This window comes from Rhamphochromis longiceps, linkage group LG6 (assembly GCF_057381845.1).
Source record: "Rhamphochromis longiceps isolate RC_006_pf linkage group LG6, R_longiceps_female_GT1.1, whole genome shotgun sequence".
Taxonomy (NCBI): domain Eukaryota; kingdom Metazoa; phylum Chordata; class Actinopteri; order Cichliformes; family Cichlidae; genus Rhamphochromis; species Rhamphochromis longiceps.
Window position 1 is genome coordinate 32,353,843 of NC_140562.1, and position 19,668 is coordinate 32,373,510.

The 19,668-nt window shown below is 38.9% G+C and overlaps 3 protein-coding genes across 5 annotated transcripts; 1 reads left to right on the forward strand and 2 right to left on the reverse strand.

Moving 5' to 3' along the window:
- Nucleotides 1–183: 183 nt before the first annotated feature.
- Nucleotides 184–3,183, reverse strand: LOC146668367 (E3 ubiquitin-protein ligase TRIM21-like). 3 transcript variants are annotated; one of them, XM_085408662.1, is made up of 2 exons: nt 3,174–3,183; nt 184–1,829 (listed from the first exon to the last, which is right to left on the reverse strand). In XM_085408662.1, the coding sequence occupies exon 2, from the start codon at nt 1,825–1,827 to the stop codon at nt 184–186; it is 1,644 nt and encodes a 547-aa protein (XP_085264788.1). In that variant the 5' UTR covers nt 1,828–1,829; nt 3,174–3,183. The 3 variants fall into 3 exon arrangements, with proteins under 3 accessions (XP_085264788.1, XP_085264786.1, XP_085264787.1); XM_085408660.1 differs by lacking the exon at nt 3,174–3,183 and having other exon boundaries at nt 184–1,564; nt 1,601–1,827; XM_085408661.1 differs by lacking the exon at nt 3,174–3,183 and having other exon boundaries at nt 184–1,230; nt 1,576–1,827.
- A 2,176-nt stretch (nt 3,184–5,359) lies between these two features.
- LOC146668368 (E3 ubiquitin-protein ligase TRIM39-like) lies at nt 5,360–9,906 on the reverse strand. Its single transcript, XM_085410270.1, has 3 exons — nt 9,747–9,906; nt 8,340–8,541; nt 5,360–8,244 (listed from the first exon to the last, which is right to left on the reverse strand). The coding sequence occupies exons 2-3, from the start codon at nt 8,349–8,351 to the stop codon at nt 6,592–6,594; spliced, it is 1,665 nt and encodes a 554-aa protein (XP_085266396.1). The 5' UTR covers nt 8,352–8,541; nt 9,747–9,906; the 3' UTR covers nt 5,360–6,591.
- A 1,478-nt stretch (nt 9,907–11,384) lies between these two features.
- Nucleotides 11,385–15,691, forward strand: LOC146668369 (uncharacterized). The gene is made up of 6 exons (XM_085408838.1): nt 11,385–11,421; nt 12,954–13,061; nt 13,155–13,349; nt 15,027–15,163; nt 15,292–15,392; nt 15,550–15,691. Exons 1-6 carry the CDS (start codon nt 11,385–11,387, stop codon nt 15,689–15,691), a joined length of 720 nt encoding a protein of 239 aa, XP_085264964.1.
- Nucleotides 15,692–19,668: the final 3,977 nt, after the last annotated feature.

Consider the following 19,668-nt stretch of genomic DNA (forward strand, 5'->3'; position numbering starts at 1 on the left):
TTTAAAGACTATTTTGCCTCAGTCAAAATCAGCATCACTCAGACTTTAAGCTCAATTTAAGATGAATATGACATAAAAACACAAAGAAATCAATCAGAATCAGAGAAGAAAAGAAGACCAAATCAATCAGTGTCACCAACGAATGTGTTCTTAACACAGACTGCTACATATAAAATCATTTTTCTACTCAATGTGATTAATGGGAGGGATGAGGAGAGGTGCAGAGTTTTTGCCATTGTCGTTATTACAGGGATTGAAGTATGGGTAGAGTTTCTCAGTGAAGGAGCAGCCAGTAAAGGAGTAGATAAGAGCTGCTGCATCTATATCATAAAAGGAAACCACACCCTCCTCGTAATCTACAAACACTCCCACCTTCTCAGGACCAGACGGACGACAGACACAGACATCATGTTCATCGAGAGCTTTGTACTCATTTCCATTTCTCAGCACTACAGTCCAGAATCCATCCTCGGGACTAAGAGTCATTATTTTCTTCCTGTCGATCGACTCTCTGGCCACTCCCAATTCCCAGTCAGTCTTTCTTTTAACTTGAGCCTCATAGTAAAATCTGCCTGAAGAGAAACTCTGCTTTCCTAAAACACAAACACAGTAAGAAAATCTCTCCGGGTTGTCAGGAAGATTGTGCTTTTCATCTCCATGATTCACTTGTTTTCCATCATCAGACAAGATGAGCTCAGGATGTGCTGTATCAGCATCAAGACTCACATCCACAGCATACTGCTGGACCCTCCTCAGCTCAGCCTCAAACAGCTTCTTCATTTCTATCCTCAGTGTCTCCTCCAGCTGAGCCACAGCTCTCATCACAGTCCCCTCATACGTTGGTGGAAGGACGATGACCTCAGTCCAGTCCTTGGCAGGTGGAACAGCTTTCAGAGATGAGAAGCTTTGAATAAAGTGGAGGTGGTCTTCAGAGCATATTAGATTCTTCACCTCAGAGCTCCTCTTCTTCAGCTCTGAGATTTCCTGTTCCAGCTCTTTGATGAGACCTTCAGCCTGTTTCTCTGTTGTTTCCTGTTTGTCTTCTATCTCCTTTATGACCTTCTTCAGGCCTTTCTCAATAAACTCCTTCAGAACAGTGAAGATCTGAACACCTTCTGTTTTCTGTTTGTCTGCAGCATCTTTACTCATCTTCACTGACTCATTGATCTCCTGAATCTTCTGTCGTCTCTTCTCGATCATTTGCTGAATTTCATCATCCATTTTCCTCAGCTCTGTCTTCTTTTCTTCAGATTCTTCTCTCAGAGGTACAAACTCATGAGTCTTGTGGTCTAAAACAGAGCAGAGCGTGCAGACACTTGTCTGATCGGTCTTACAGAACAGCTCCAGATGTTTATCGTGCTTCATACACATCCTGCCTTCCAGGTTCTCCACAGGCTCAATCAGCTGATGTCTTTTCAGACCTTTGACTGTCAGATGAGGTTCTAGGTGAGTCTCACAGTAGGAGGTCAGACACACCAGGCAGGACTTCAGGGCCCTCAGTCTGGTTCCAGTGCAGATGTCACAGGGAACTTCTCCTGGTTTGGCAGCTTGTTGCTCTGTGCTGCTCCTCTTGGCTTTCTGTTGAGTTTCATCTCTGAACTGAGCAACCACCTCAGAGAACAAAGTGTTAACCTTCAACAGAGGTCTACAGTAGAAAGCCTCTTTGCACATGGGGCACTGACAAGGAGCATTTCTATCCCAGTGCTGAGTGATACACTTCTTACAGAAGTTGTGTCCACATGGTGTGGTGACTGGATCAGCGAACACATCCAGACAGACGGAGCACAGAAACTGATCTTCAGATCGCAGATTACTGGCAGCAAACATATCTGCACTCTGGGAACAAAAGTCAAAGCATGATGAGTTAAAGTCTAACGATTTTCTGTGAGTGGTTTAGAACTGTCGAAGTGGGATCATGACAGCAATTTCAGATGAGGCAAAGAACTTGAAAAAATCTTCAAGGTATAACTATCTTATGTTGCATGGAGTCCAAAAATCACAGAATCACATCAAATAATTTAAGAGTAGAGTAATCCACTGAGAGACATCACCTGCACACTCACTTTATGTTTCTACATGTAGAGCTTACTCACTAAGTGCTGCCGTTCACTACAATCTCCTGACTGGAGGACTCACCCCGAGCTAGTTTTAGGATTTTTAGAACTGTGTTATATCAATCAGGTCTAAGAAGTTAATCCCAGGACTTTATGTTTGTTTACAAGTTTAAATAAATTTCTCATGTTATCCTGCACTGTTTCAGATGAGAGTGTGACTATGTTTGGTTTCATAACCACTTCTTTAATTCTAGTCATAGTTTAGTCCATGGAAAATCATTCATCATCTCTCTTCAGCCGTTTTTTCCGGTAAAATATCTTTAATATATTTATAAAGCCATGCATATTCTTTTTTTTACTTCACACTTCCTGGTTCTTAAGTAAGTGGGGGTGAATTGGAATTTGGCACTCTTAAAGTTTCAAGATTTTTGCAGCAACTTTTAACACTCATAACTTCATATGGATACAGGAGGAGACTGAAGCATGCCGTTTTCAGCTTTAAAAAAATTACATTCAATTGAATTCTACACTGGTGTCATGATTTTTCTGTAGCATACTTTGAGGATCAGCATCGTGGGATATCAGGATATTAATAAATTGCACCAGTTTAATGTTGGTGACGTAGAGAAACAGAAACAAGTATCGGTACCCTGTACTTTCTATGTGTTTTCTGATCATTCACTGGAGGAAACTTAAAAAAGGCAATTCTGGCTACATTTTGAAGGCTTATGTCACCATGTGGTATAGGTGGTTGCTCAGTGTTTAAGGACAACACTTTCTCAGCATCTTTTCAACAGCAAATGTTGTAAAATCCAAAATATGTGATATAATTCCAAAAAATAAAAATCAGGTCTGCTTGTCAAATGCAAACAAAACACTATGCATCATGTGTAAGCTGACAGAAAAAAAGTATCACTTTAAGAGAAAAATTAGCTGATTTTGAATTTGAATTCAACAACATTTCTGAGACTTAAAAAAAGAAGGAGAAACATTCATGAGAGTTAAGTTTAATTTAATATAGATAATTAAAACAAACCACTGTAAAAAATGTACTCTTAAAATTTTAGCACTTACAGTATAAGTGAAGTTTTGAGTTAGTGTGGCTCGTTCTGTACTCACCAGTATTTGAGTCACTTGCTTAGAAACAAAAGATGAACACTGTTTGATTTTGAGACACAAATCCAGAGCTTTCGGCTGTAGTACTGCTATTACTGCTATTACTCACACTAACATTAAGTTTCATTTCAAGAATTTGACGTTTAATTTCCTATTATTTCTCCAACTCTTCCTGCAGGTGTTTGTTAAGGTTTTGGTTCCTCTTTCAGGTCCACAGATGATTATAAAGTGCTAGAAAAATGAAGGTAACACTCGATCACAGACTCAGTTAAATTCATAATCTTTCAGTCCTATTGAGGAGATACTAAGGCTGTTACACAAGAAGAGATGGGCAAGGATGAGTGTATAAACCCAGCAGTACCAAACTGTCAGAAACAGACTCTGTGAGGGTGGCATGAGGGACTGACGTCCTTTAGTGGGTCCTGTGCAGAGCCGTGCAGCTTGATTGACATTTACTTGTGAACACTAGAACCAGCAGGTTGTCCAATGGTGTGCCGGTTGTCTTCACAGATGAAAGGAGGGTCACACTGAGGACATGCAACAGAAAGTCTGGACCTTCAACGTCTTCCACCATGACCAGTTTGACAGTATGCTGAGTAGGCAGTTCACTGGTGATCAAAGCACTGATGAGAGAGGATGCTGCAATTTGCATCAATGGAAAATAAATTTGACAGTCGTCTGCATAATAATGGAAGCAAATATTATTTTTCTGTAAAATTATTCCAAGTAGTAACAGGTACAAATAGAAAAGGACAGTTCCAAGAATAGAGCCTTGTGTAATCCCGCCAGAGGAGGGCAGCAGAGGTGTAGGTAAAGGTTCTATCAGAAAGGTGGGTCCTAAACCATTGGAGAGCTGAGCCAGTGATGCCCACCCACTGCTCCACCCTGGACACGCGGATCTCAAGGAACACAGCGTTAAAAGGCAGCTGTTCAGTCCAAAAGCACAAGTAGCACACAGTCACCAGAAGCTATTGCTAAAAAATATAACATTAAAAAAGCCTTAATAAAACATACTGATTGCTTTGGTGAGCTTTTAGTCCTGGCTGGAACACTTCCAGAATTGCACATTCACCCAGGAAGGACTTCAGTTGGGTAAAGGCAATTTTTTGTAGGAGTTTAGAAAAGAAAGGTAGCCTGGAGACAGCCCCTGAAACAAAACAGAATGGTCAAGGCCTGTTTTTTTTCAGCGAGAATTGCCCAAAAATATTTTTACAAAAGGTCAATGTACTGTTAATAATGGCAAGAATAAAAGGACCAAGGGTAGGAAAAACCTTCTTAAGGAGTTGAGGAGGAATAACATCAAAGGGGAATCCTTATGGGTTTATACTGGAAATGAACTGTTCTGATAAGGAGAGACAGGCTCAAAGTGGTCAACAAAAGCCAAACAGGGTGTTGAGATGGATGGATCATATGAAGGCCCTAGTGCTTACAACTTTCTCCAAAAAAGTGAAGACATTTGTCACAAACTGAATTGGAAGTTTCCAGTCCTTCATCCCTCCACATGAACAGTTTCATGAACAATAAGAACAGAATTTTTAACTTTGATTGTTTACAGTTTAAGTTAATGCTACTTGAGTTATTCTGACATGTCAGTGTGAAATGAAAGGTGTAAAAGTCCAGCAGCAAATTTGATTGGTGCATTTTCTTTTCGTAAACACCACAGTGCCTAACTTTTCCTCCCTTTGTGTTTAACCCTCCGTTGCAGACATTTTCATTGCTACATATCTAAAATTGACTCAACATTATCTAATAGTTCCTTTTCAGTAGATTTAATGATATTATTGATTATTAGGTCGAAAGGGAGAAACACTTTTGTTTTGTACTGTGTTTCATGTAGTGTGTTACCACAATACTTTTTATAGTATTAGCTTTTATATGCTCAACCTGATGAGATCACTCTTACTAGATTAGATTAGATTAGATTAGATTAGATTAGATAGAACTTTATTAATCCCTCGGGTGGGTTCCTCTGGGAAATTCGATTTCCAAAAAAAGCACAGCACCGACAGAAGTTACAGAGTTACAGAATATTATATATATATATATATATATATATATATATATATATATACACACATACACACACACACACACACACACACACACACACATATATATATATATATATATATATAAATACAGAGACAATATAAATAAAATATACGAAGGGGATAAATAGAATAAATAGGAATAAAAATAAAAATATAAGTGAATTGCACATTTCAAGTATTGAGTCTATTGCACTGTTGACTATTTACAAAAGTATTGCACAAAAGGTATTGCACAGTGAGGTGAAGAGGCACTACAGCTTAGTTGTTCCCCCCTCCTTTGTCCTCCTGTTTCCCCTCCCTCTCCCCTCCAGGGAGGAGTTAAACAGTCTGATGGCGTGTGGGACAAAGGAGTTTTTAAGTCTGTTAGTTCTTGTCTTTGGGAGAAGCAACCTGTCACTGAACAGACTCTTCTGGTTGTTAATGGCCGTGTGCAGAGGATGCCTGGCATTGTCCATAATGTCCATCAGTTTCTTTAATGTCCTTTAATGTACTAACACCGCCAATGAACACCTACTGTAAAGTTACAGCAGTGCAAACTACATTAACAGTGGAATTTGCAAGCATTCATTTCTTGATGCAGAAAATGTTGAAATTGTTCTTATGGGTCATTTCATGAGAGGTCATCAAATACTTCCATCTCGACCATCATAGATTCCCCTGAATAAAATAGGGGAAATATATTATTCCTAATAGATATTACACAAAGGTTCAGGTCACCTGTGTCATGATTTTTCTTAAAAACAGTATTTCAAGGGACATAAGAAAAGTCACGTGTTATAATAATGATTTTTATAATACATGTGATATATAGAGTATAAGATTTTATATAATATACAATACATTTTTTGATGCATCAATGCTGCTATTTATCTGAGTGCAAAGAAAGTAACAACCATTGACTGTTGTCTCTGACTGGGGTTTAAGGTTTATCCTGTTAATGTAAAGAAAGTCTGTTTATCATTATTAAATCTTTTATTTAAATAGATAATTTCATTGAGATCAAGCCCTCTTTTTCAAGAGAGACCTGTGTACAAAACATATATATAAAAAATATACAGACAGGCACATGATGATTGAGAAAACATGTCCTATGGTGGAGACAGCATTGAAACACATCATTATTGAAGACATAATTACAGATTGGCTGATTGGCTACAAGGACATTTCCAAAATGTTTTTGCTCCATTGGTTTAAACGACACTAGACTAGACGTCCTGTTTTCCCTCTTAAAGGGAGAAAAATGTAATTGTGGGGGAGTGTGAAATTATGAAAATTCAGTATTGAGAAACATGTTGTCAAAGAGAACAATAAAACAGCATTACAATCTTTTCACAGACCACTTTCAAATAAAATGTAATAACCTTTCTTGTCTAGTTAATGCGATTGATAGGAGTGATCACAAGAGGTGCAGAGTTTTTACCATTATCATTATTACAGGGATTGAAACATGGGTAAAGTTTCTCAGTGAAGGAGCAGCCAGTAAAGGAGTAGATAAAAGCTGCTGCATACACATCATAAAAGGAGACCAAACGCTCCTCATAATCCACAAACACTCCCACTTTATCAGGAGCAGACTGAAAAGAGAGAACGGCTGCTGGGCCAGTACATGCTGTGTACTCGTTGTTGTTCCTCAGCCATAGAGCCCAGAAACCATCCTGAGGCTTTACTGAGTTTCCTCCCTTCCTGTTCACTGACTCTCTGGCGACTCCTAAAATCCAGTCAGTCTTTCCTTTAACCTGAACCTCAAAGTAAAATCTGCCTGAAGAGAAACCCTGCTTTCCTAAAACATTTGCAAAAACTGTGAATCTCTTTGGATTGTCTGATAGACTCTGATTCACATTACCAAAATTCACTTGTTTCCCATCATCAGACAAGATGAGCTCAGGATGTGCTGTATCAGGATCAAGACTCACATCCACAGCATACTGCTGGAGCCTCCTCAGCTCAGCCTTAGCAAGCAGCTTCTTAAAATGTTTTTTGAGTGTCTCCTCCAGCTGAGCCACAGCTCTCATCACAGTCCCCTCATACGTTGGTGGAAGAACGATGACCTCTGTCCAGTCCTTGGTAGGTGGAACAGCTTTCAGAGATGAAAAGTTTTGAACAAAGTGGAGGTGGTCTTCAGAGCGTGAGGCCTGCTTCAGCTCAGAGCTCCTCTTCTTCAACTCGGAGATTTCCTGTTCCAGCTCTTTGATGAGATCTTCAGCCTGTTTCTCTGTTGTTTTCTGTTTGTCTTCTATCTCCTTTATGACCTTCTTCAGGTCTTTCTCAATAAACTCCTTCAGAACAGTGAAGATCTGAACACCTTCTGTTTTCTGTTTGTCTGCAGCATCTTTACTCATCTTCACTGACTCATTGATCTCCTGAATCTTCTGTCGTCTCTTCTCGATCATTTGCTGAATTTCATCATCCATTTTCCTCAGCTCTGTCTTCTTTTCTTCAGATTCTTCTCTCAGAGGTACAAACTCATGAGTCTTGTGGTCTAAAACAGAGCAGAGCGTGCAGACACTTGTCTGATCGGTCTTACAGAACAGCTCCAGATGTTTATCGTGCTTCATACACATCCTGCCTTCCAGGTTCTCCACAGGCTCAATCAGCTGATGTCTTTTCAGACCTTTGACTGTCAGATGAGGTTCTAGGTGAGTCTCACAGTAGGAGGTCAGACACACCAGGCAGGACTTCAGGGCCCTCAGTCTGGTTCCAGTGCAGTAGTCACAGGGAACTTCTCCTGGTTTGGCAGCTTGTTGCTCTGAGCTGCTGCTTGCATTCTGTTGAGCTTCATCTCTGAACTGAGCAACCACCTCAGAGAACAAAGTGTTTATTTCCAGTTGAGGTCGTCTCTTGAACAGTTTGTTACATAGGGGACACTTGCACCTAACATTAATGTCCCAGTTCCGGGTGATGCAGTTTTTGCAGAAGTTATGTCCACATGGTGTGGTGACTGGATCAGTGAACACATCCAGGCAGATGGAGCACAGAAACTGATCTTCAGGTTGCAGATTACTAGCAGCAAACATGTCTGCAGTCTACAAAACAAAAGTAAACATTTTAGGGAAAAATTTTTTTTTTTTTTTTACAGATGTCTGATTCAACGGGTTTAAGAAAAATATTTGGGAATTACCTTGTCTCTCATTTGCAGAAGCTCACAGGTAATGGGACAATTAGGTAAGCTGTTTCATAGCCAGATGAGGTCTGTTCCATCATGATTTCATGAAAAATGAAATTGCTTCATACTGTTGATTCTTTTTTATAGCTTTTCATTTTTCACTTTAGAATATGAGGCCCAAAGAGATGTCAGTGCAACTGAGGGATCCATGATTAAGCTGAACAAAACAAACAAAAACAAACAAACAAATTAAATCAAAGTAGTAGAAAAAACTTCAGGAGTAGGCAAATCAAAAATCTGGTACTTTCACTGAGCAGCTCAGCAACACCAAAAGGCCCGAAAGACTTCAAGATAACTAAAGTGTACGATGATGGAATTATTTCTTTTGTTTAAAAGAAAAAACAACTTCACATCCAACCAAATCAAGAATATCATAGATGAGGTATCACTGTTAAAAAAAGAGATGCTTTTATGAATGTAAACACAGAGGATTTACAAAACTGCACAAATTGCACACACATAATTATGCAAAAAACATTAAAAAAGTAAGTTTTAATGTCTAGGCCTAGACCAAATCTAGACCAAAACACTAAATTTTGCTCTACAAGGGGTGGAGGGGTGAGGGGAGGGGTGGGGTGGGGTGGGGGAGGGTATGCCCCCCACACCCCCGTTGCCGAGCTTAAAAACTGGCATCTTTTGCACGTACAAGCACGTGCACATGCACTCTCGTGCACGCGCGTTCACTCATCCGAAAAGGGGCACTTCCGGGCCATGCGGTCCCACTGCGCACGCTCTGTCTTCTCCTAGCGGGATGTGTTTTAATAAGGTTCATCAGCCGCTGTTGGCATTTTGGCTTTTCATGGTAAATTTATACAAACAGGAATTACTTTGTCTTTTTACACTGACACTATAGAAAGGCTTTTGTTGTCAGACAATCGAGCTGAAACGGCAGCGTGTTTTATAAGCAGATTTTCGACGGTTAGTTAAACGACTACCTGTGTGTATATATATATATATATGTGTGTGTGTGTGTGTGTAGACTTTTGTGGGATGATCATTCCATCTCACAGCAGCACTCCGTTTTTACAACGAATTCGAAACAAATTCGAAGCGGACCTTTAGTTTTGCTTTTGTTTTGTTTGTTTGTTTTTCGGGAATATTCCACATTTAACTTTGATGATATTACCTCCCATTTTGCTCAACACAGCCTGCGACAGACTGGTGACCTGTCCAGGGTTTACTCTATGATAGCTCGGATAGGCTCCAGCCCCCCGGCGACCCCGACAAGCATTAATAGAAGAGAATGGATGGACCTTTCTTAACATCAGTCTCCAGTTGAACTAATCTGACATTTCACGTGAAGTAACATTAAGAGAGAAACAGTGCCTGTTAAACACAGCAAATCTGATCAGCTGCACTCACCTGCATTCCAGTTTGTTGTTGAGAGAAAAAAAATTTCCTCTTAATCTTCTTTAGATACGGAGATTGACCTGTCTGCAGCTCTAATTTTACTTTGACTAACTTCCACTTTCATTTCAGTAATTTGATGTTGAATCCTTATTGCTCCGCCTCTTCGGCTTTGTCTTCTTCTTCCGGCTTCAGGCGGGTTTGACACGTGGAGGGCGTTTTGCTGCCCTCCTCAGGTGCTACGAAGTATTTCGAAGCATGTGAGGAGAAATCCTATAGTCCATAGTCTATAGAATTGTCTAGTACGTCGCAAAAAGTTGAATAAAGAAGTTATGGTTTCCAATTAGTCCAAGCTGAGTATTATGTCGCTTACAGTTTTCTCATAGCTCAATTCTAGCAGAAAAGTTATTCTCACCACTCTTAAAGCAGATCTTTAAACAGTAGCATAACAAAACACTGAGACATCTGTGTGAAAGACACTACAACAATCAAAACCTTTTTCACAATTGTGAAAACATGAATAGTCATGCAATCACTTCAACGCTGTAATTAATGAATAAAAACATTTCACCGCCTTTTAAAGACTGAGCATTCAAAATGTTTAGTTTTTTTCCCTCAAAACCATTTGCATCAGAAAGCAGACAAAGCACCAACTACTGTGTAGTCCACCAACTTCACACTACATACATTCAGCAACCAGTTGATCAGGTACGCCTGCTCCAGTGGCATGGTTTTTGATGTCACTTAAGCTGGTGTGAGTATTTTAGAAACTGATGATGTCCTGGGATTTTCCTGCACGACCATCTCTACGGTTTACAGGGAATGGTCTGAGAAAATATCCAGTGAGGAAGAAAATTTGTAAATGCTGCCCGTGCTTCTGTGAACTATGAAGCAGATTATTTGTTTTTTTGGTTTTTGTTGTTGTTGTTTTTGTATCAAATCTATTGTCTTTTGTTGTTGTTGTTGTTGTTTTTGTATCAAAAGCTAAATTATTGTTGAATAGTTTAAACTTTTTACTTAAGCTAATTGTTTAAAATGCAGCATTTTCTGCAGCAAGCATTGATTTTATCACTTACTATAGCAGATTTACAGAATAACTAGAGGTTATGGTCTGAATAAAGAAGAGATATAGCATTTGAACTACTGACTGTCAAAGTATAACCTGACATTCTAAAGAGACCAAAGCCAACAATGAATCAGTTATATTAATATGTTGTTGGATTGGTCTTCTGCTATTTCTACTCAGTAAATTTAAATTGGCTTAAATTAGATTAAGGGCTGCAGTGAGTGTAGTCAGCCCATTCAAAAGCAAAGACGAATGCAGGCGTAACCCCAGCAAAGTCTTTACAGAGGGCCATGAGTGCCAAAATGAATCAAACAAATACATTATTAAATAATTTATGAAATGTGTCAATAATGATTACAATTTTAATGGCATCCTAGCCCCTGCACTGTCAGGATTTATTACATGCCATGTGAGCACAAGCAGTATAATGTTTTCATCTTACCAGACCTCAGTTTCCTGTTAAATAGAGAATCACATGTATCAGTTTCACACAGTTCAGTACAACAGTCTGCAACTTCAGAGACACTCTTAGATCTTTTCTTCAGAAACCCAAGACACAGCTGAAACCAGCAACGCATCTGAAAATCATGGAAATGCGCTACAGGAATCCAGAAGAAATACCAGGTAATCACAGAGTGTTGAAAAAGGGGCAAAGGTCAGAAAGCCTAAAGAGGACCAAACCCTTAAGTTTAATAACATTTATTCTTTATTATGTTTTTTATTAAGTTTATGCTGTTACAGTATTGTAATATTTTTAATTTAAACCTCACAAACTAACCCATACTATAATAAAAAAAAAAAAAAGAAATCATGTAAAACAGCTACATGCAGGTGTTTCAGTTGACAAAATTACAAATGTTTTTTTTTAATTTACTTTTGTGAATCTAGTTTTAGGTTTTAGTTTATTTTAGTTAGCATAATAATCTTCATTTGTGGTCACGGCTTAAAAAGAAAAATGCAAATTTTAAAAAGCAGTCACTGCAGGCAATATTACAAGAAAGATACAATGAGAAATTCCCCATTTAGTATCATTATTCAGTATTTTTAGTCAAAATCAGTCTGTGAAATAGGTATAAACCCTTTATAACTGCATACATTTTAAATTCTCAGGACAGAAAAGCCAATACATAACATCGACCTTTCAACTTTGAAGATGTATTTCCCAAACAGCTCATATATGAGCATACTAAGTAAAGCCATGCAAAACCTTTTTACCTTCATACTATAAAATGTGCCCAAATTATAGCTCTTGAAAGTACGGGTGGGTAGGTTGAAATTTAGTGGTTTTAATTTTTCTGTCATTTTTGAGCCCCCAAAACTTCTTAAGTATAGGAAATAGACAAATTCAATTTTTCTAAAATGGAAACAAATTTAAACTCTGTTAAAAAATGTAACCAAATAAATTTTGGCCAGCTTTGCTACAATACTTGCTACAATTAGCTCAAATTTCAGTTCATTAAGTAAGACCAATAACTCGATTATAAAAAAAATTCTCACCTTCCAAGGAGACAAACTAAAAATGCCTTCTCATTTTATTTTACATTACTGTATTTAGTTGTATTTAACTATTTCAATCTTTTTGCATTTAAGAAAATGTTTTCTTTTAAATTTTTTATTCTAACATGTAAATACAATGAAAGGGTTTAGTAGGGGCCCAGCAACCCTGGCAAGGATATGCGGAAAAGAATGGATGGATGGGTTTAGTGGGGGTTTTTTGTATGTACTGATCATTAATGAGGTAAAATGTATTACTTACCCAGTTCCCTAATTAATACATAGTCGATAGCTGCAGCCCTAAATTAAGTTGAACATCTGTCATGTTGCTCTTAGCTGATTTTTTTACTGCACAACAAACTTCTTAAAGTATGTTTAAAAAGAAAAATGACACTCTCGGAGTGGTTCGTGTTAAATGTGCTAATTATTTTTTTTGTTGTGACAGTAAATGTCTGCCGTACCAAATTGCTTTGACAAAGATAAACGCTGTTGTGTATTGAAGACAATCATCCTCTTCAGGCGCTGATTGAAAAACAGATGTTTTTTTTTCTACTTTGTAAATTAAAAGAGCAGTTGCTAGTGTCACCGTTGTTATTAGTCACCAAATATGAGGTTGTTAATGTCTTATGTTTGCACACATGTTGAAAAATACTGACTTCTAGCCCCAGGTACTACATTTGTGAAGAAAAGTTCCTGCAGAGCTGCTGTGATTCTTCTGGGTGTGCTGTGTCTTCTTCTCCTCACTGGACTCATAGTTCTGGCTTTTCCTTGTGAGTACAGCAGCTAGATAGCATGCTGATGATGTCCTAAATGGGTGTTCATTAATAGAGCTTGTTCATTTAATGTTCACATGCCCAACACAGTCAACCAAGACAAATCTGAGTTGGAAGAGGAGGTGGGCAGACAGAGAGCATTACAGATCAGTTACAACAACTTGAAAACAGAACAAGACCAGTTACAGAAAAACTACGACAGTGTGGTTCAAGACAGAGTCCAGCTCCAGAAAAAAGTTGAAGCCTTGACCAAAGAAAAAGATGATCTTCAGAAAAAGTTTCAAGGTAATTATTCCTCTGTCAGTGCGCCCCAGGGCAGCTGTGGCTACAATGTAGCTTGCCATCACCAGTGTGTGAATGGGTGAATGACTGAATGTAGTGTGAAGCGCTTTGGGGTCCTTAGGGACTAGAAAAGCGCTATACAAATGCAGGCCATTTACCATTTTATTTCATTCAAAGAAAATATGTTCTTGGGTCTAGCCTTTATTCTGATGATTCAATAATAAACCAATAGTTTATAAACTGCAACAAACAAAACGTGGTAGATTTAGCACAGACCCTGCCTACAAGACATCATAAATAAATATCATAGTTAAATGTGATTGCAAAATGTTTTAAATTCACATTTTTCAGTTTGTTTCTTTGTTTGTTTTTACTAATTTCTTGGCATCATAAGGAGCATGGCTGCACTGTTAGACAATAACAGTTGATACATGAAGTATTTCAGAGCTCTGAGATAAAATTTCCCAAAGGATTCATACAATAACTTAATGCCACTGGACTTAGAAAATAAACAATCTTTTGATGCTGTTCAGGTGAATTCCTGACTCAAACTGAACTCACTCAGTTTGCCTTCACTCTTTTTCAATTATGTACTTGAAGTTGCAAATAATAATAAAAAAAGACAACCAAATACAGAGATGACTGTACCACCAACATTGTGGCTTACGCTTAGGGCTTCTTGTGTAAGAAATGAAAGCAGCATTAGAGTCTTGCCACATTGATGACAGTGATAAGCAGCTTCCTTTCCATGCCTTTTTTTTTACCTACAGCTGCTGATGCAGATTACAGCGGAAATCACTTTATCACATTTTACACATCTTCACTAGAAGTCACCAAAGTTCAAATAGTTTCGCAGATGCCAACAGACTTAATAAACTGATCCGTAAGGCCAGCAATGTTGTGGGGATGGAGCTGGACTCCCTCAAGGTGGTGTCGGAGAGGCGGATGCTGTCCAAGATAAAGACAATGTTGGATAACACCTCCCACCCACTCCATGACATGTTGGTCAGTCACAGGAGCTCGTTCAGTGAGAGACTGAGATTACCGAAAAGCACCACTGAACGACACAGGAAATCATTCCTGCCTGTGGCCATCTCCCTGTACAACGCATCCACTTAACACACTGTTTGCTGCTACAACTACACATGTTTCTTTTCCAAATATTTATTTATAAGTGACTTATGTATGTATGTATGTATATATATGTATATATTGTACTATTCTTAGTTAGCGTATTGTCTGTCTTGTCTTAATGTTGGTTTAAAATGGAGCACTGTAACAAAAAATAATTTCCCCCAGGGATCAATAAAGTATTCTGATTCTGATTCTGATTCTGATTCTATATAATCTTATATCTTTCTCATCTTCTCAGCCCTGAGAGTTACTATTAACTTTGTGCACAATTGGAGTAATTAAGTGCACATTGTTAATGAACACGAAAACAAATCTAAAAATCAAAGTGCTGAGAACACTGACTTGAACTATGTCTTAGGAAACACATTCTGACAAATTGTGCAACTATGACAGAAAGTTTTTTTCACCACCAAAGTGTTTTGAATTTGTGTCACTAACTCCAAAGCAATGGCTGTGAAAAAGCTCATCATTAGGGTTAAGTGAAAGCTACCTCGTACAATGTAACCCCAAATTGTTAACATTCTTCTTCTATTTTTTTTATATTAGATTTTCAGCATAAATGGGTGTATGTTAGCGGTAGTTTCTATTACATGTCTTCAGAGGAGAAATCCTGGCAAGAGAGCAGACAAGACTGTCTTCAAAAAGGTGCAGACCTGGTGATTATCAACAGCCAAGAGGAACAGGTGGGAGTGCATTAAAAATATTTAAATGAAAATTAAAATGAAATCAAAGTTCAGTTAAGTGGAGGCTATATAGATACATCAGTTTAAACTCAGTATCCTTACAGTTGGTTTCTCTCTTTTTTAAAAAGAACTTTGTGAATCAGTTAAACAAGTATTTGTGGATTGGACTGACTGACTCGGAGACAGACGGGACATGGAAATGGGTGGATGGGACTCGAATGACCACAAGGTTTAAATACAAATAAAATCCATTCTTTAGTTTGCATATATTTAAGTAAAAAGATACTGTTCATGCTGTCTCATTAGTATCTAAGTTACAGTTACTGAAAAGAAAAAACTGATCAGATTGTTGAGTTTAACTCTCATAATTTTATCTTTATTTTCAGCTACTGGAATAGCGGTGAGCCTAATGGACTCAAAAATGAAAACTGTGGGCAAATAAAAAATTACAACTCAAAAAACAGCTGGAATGATGAAAAATGCTCTATTTTACACTCCTGGGTGTGTGAGAAGAAAGCTTCCCCATAACTTCACATCAAGTCCATCAAATAATGCATAAAACAGAGCCACAAGATGCATTCGTGAAATGAAGCTGGACAGAAAACTGTGGAAATTTACAAAGAAACAAGTACACACAGAGGCTTTTTGCTTTGCTTTCAAAATCAAGAACTCTTTTGTCGCTATGAACCTTCTCAGTGATGGAGATCTGCTCTGGTTATAACATTGTTAGCTGTATTTGATTAAAACCAATCCCCCGCTTAAAAATACTCATCCTATAGAAAAAGACTCTCTAACCATAAGTTTTCTATCTGTATGTATATTTTATTCTTTTTACTTAGTGTGGCTCTCATTTACTATCTATCTTTTTGTTGTATTTGAACTACAATGCAGTGGTAGAAATTAAAAGTACTTGTGCATGTATTATTTCGCTAGTGCTTTTCATGTGTATGCCTTGCCTGTCATGGTCCTGGGCCATGTTGGCCCAGTGTTCTTAGTTTTCTTGTATGTTTGTATTTTGTTCCTTATTTAGGCCATGTTTTCTGAGTTGCCCTGTTGTGTTGTTCCCTAAGTGTTTTCCCTTCATGGCTTTTACCCCCTGTGTGCCCCTCTGTGTATCTGTGAGCCCTCGTCTCTCCTTATGTTTTATTCCATGTTTCCCCTGCCCATTATGTCCAAGTTCTCCCCGTGCTCTCTCTCCCCCCCCCCTGTGTGCCCTGTGTATTTATGAGCCCTCGTCTCCCTTTGTGGTTGTTTCATGTTTCCCCAGCCCGTTATGTCTGTGTTTTCCCCGTGCTCTCTCTCCTCCTGTCTGAACCTCTGTGCACTTCCTGTTTACTTTGTGACTCTCACGCCCGTACATGTCATGTTCAGTTCACCCCGCCCTGTCTCGTTATGATTATCAGTGTCACCTGTGTTACCCGTGTGTTCCCACTTTCCTCGTTAACCCTCTGTGTATTTCTGTCTGCGTCTCCCTCTGTTCGGCGTGACGTCGTCCCTCATGCTGTGTGTGGATCTCCCTGTGAGTTCTTAGTTTATGGTTTCCCAGTTTAGTCTAGTTTGTATGTTTGTTCTACCAGCAAATAAAGCTGTGTTTTGAGTTCACCTCCCCGAGTCTGTGAGTCCTGCATTTTGGGTCCAACTCCTGCCTGCCGCACAGCGATTCATGACATTGCCTACCTTTTTATAACCTTGTGTGTTTGTGGCATCTCAGAAGCAAGGAGGGAAATAGTGAACACAAACAGATTGTACTGATATGACTGAACTACACTTGTTGACTGAATATCAGAGGGGTGCATAACCTAAAAGTGGCAGAATTATTTAATTTCTGTTAAGTTTTAGGCTTGCAAGAATTAATTGGTTGCTAGCAATAATGAAACAGCAGCTATGGGAACAAGTTTAATATTATATTTGGAATGGGCAATATGACATATGCATGATATTCAATAAATATTGGATCTGTTATTTCTTAAAGAAAGATCTTTACATCCTTTTATGTCTGTCTGCATAAATATTGCTATTTTAACATACTTTTTTCAGGTTTTGCAGAAATACTAACCAGATAGCCACAAACACAGTCCCAGGAAAACAATAGATTACTTAAACATACTGGGCCATGCTTGTGGTACTCAATACTACTGTGGTTATAACTGACAGGAAATATTCTGTCAGCAAACTGTATTCAGATATTTCCCTTGTTGCATATGCCCCACAGCCAAAATTGATTAAAGCTGATAACTTAGAGAGAAATGACATTGCTTAAAGAATTTCTTAAAGAAAATTAAAATCCAAACTGGCAGCTGATTCCACAGAAGAGGGCCCTGAAAAGTTCTGCCTCCCATTCTACTTTTAAATATCCTATAGGATGCACAAGTAAGCCCTTAGCGTGAGATTGAAGTGCTTGATTTTGGTTGGTCTATGGTCTTTGAAGTCTTTAAGATACACTATGATAGACACAAGTTTGGTAGAAATTTAATAATTGTTTTGCCTCCCTTTGTCTGGTTTCCATTAACCCCTGAGTGCTGCTCAGACGGCGTGGCTCAGAGCTTTTGTTCAGCGCTCTTTTTGTTTGAAAAGATGTACAAATGACATGTAAAAGATATTTCTTCATAAGGAAAAATTTGAAAAGAAAACAGACAAGACTGTCTTCAAAAAGGTGAACAAAGTCAAACAGCTGTTCAAACAAATTCAGTTCAGTTTGATTTATATTGTAGTATGAACAGTGCATCACACACACACACACACACACACACACACACACACACACACACACACACACACACACACACTGCTTTGATGCAGCTGCAACCTGTGGGCAGAGCACAAATAAAGTGGCCTATTATTATTTCATCCCACCAGACCTTCATTTCCTGTTAAAGAGAATCACACTTTTTCACACAGTTCTCAAAACTTTGTTAATCTCAAGTTCCTGTTCAGGTTGTAACTGAACCACAGCACAGAATAACATCATGGATGACATTTATTTAAACAACATAGCAATTAATCACAGAAAGCTAAAAGGGGACCTAAATTCCTCAGAAAATATTTATGTCACTTATGATGATATCCAAACTGTGGAGATGAACAGGACTGGACTTTCACCTGCATTCACAGGTAATAAACAAATAATTTGACACTGTTACAATTTTATGCACAAACACAGGCAACTTTACTAAACAAAAAAAAACCCATTCTTTTACCTGTTTTAGCAATTTTGTATTTTGATGAATGAGAATTGACTGACCTGACTGAATAACGCTTGCTTTTGGCTACAATGTACAGTGGGGCAAAAAAGTATTTAGTCAGCCACCGATTGTGCAAGTTCCCCCACCTAAAATGATGACAGAGGTCAGTAATTTGCACCAGAGGTACACTTCAACTGTGAGAGACAGAATGTGAAAAAAAAAAATCCATGAATCCACATGGTAGGATTTGTAAAGAATTTATTCGTAAATCAGGGTGGAAAATAAGTATTTGGTCACCTCAAACAAGGAAAATCTCTGGCTCTCACAGACCTGTAACGTCTTCTGTAAGAAGCTTTTCTGTCCCCCACTCGTTACCTGTATGAATGGCACCTGTTTGAACTCATCATCTGTATAAAAGACACCTGTCCACAGCCTCAAACAGTCAGACTCCAAACTCCGCCATGGCCAAGACCAAAGAGCTTTCGAAGGACACCAGGAAAAGTATTGTAGACCTGCACCAGACTGGGAAGAGTGAATCTACAATAGGCAAGCAGCTTGGTGTGAAAAAATCAACTGTGGGAGCAATCATCAGAAGACATACAAGACCACTGATAATCTCCCTCGATCTGGGGCTCCACGCAAGATCTCATCCCGTGGGGTCAAAATGATCATGAGAACGGTGAGCAAAGATCCCAGAACCACACGGGGGGACCTGGTGAATGACCTGCAGAGAGCTGGGACCAAAGTAACAAAGGTCACCATCAGTAACACACTACAACGGCAGGGAATCAAATCCCGCAGTGCCAGACGTGTTCCGCTGCTGAAGCCAGTGCATGTCCAGGCCCGTCTGAAGTTTGCCAGAGAGCACATGGATGATACAGCAGAGGATTGGGAGAATGTCATGTGGTCAGATGAAACCAAAGTAGAACTTTTTGGTATAAACTCAACTCGTCGTGTTTGGAGGAAGAAGAATACTGAGTTGCATCCCAAGAACACCATACCTACTGTGAAGCATGGGGGTGGAAACATCATGCTATGGGGCTGTTTTTCTGCCAAGGGGACAGGACGACTGATCTGTGTTAAGGACAGAATGAATGGGGCCGTGTATCGTGAGATTTTGAGCCAAAACCTCCTTCCATCAGTGAGAACTTTGAAGATGAAACGAGGCTGGGTCTTCCAACATGACAATGATCCAAAACACACCGCCCGGGCAACAAAGGAGTGGCTCCGTAAGAAGCATTTGAAAGTCCTGGAGTGGCCTAGCCAGTCTCCAGACCTCAACCCCATAGAAAATCTGTGGCGGGAGTTGAAAGTCCGTGTTGC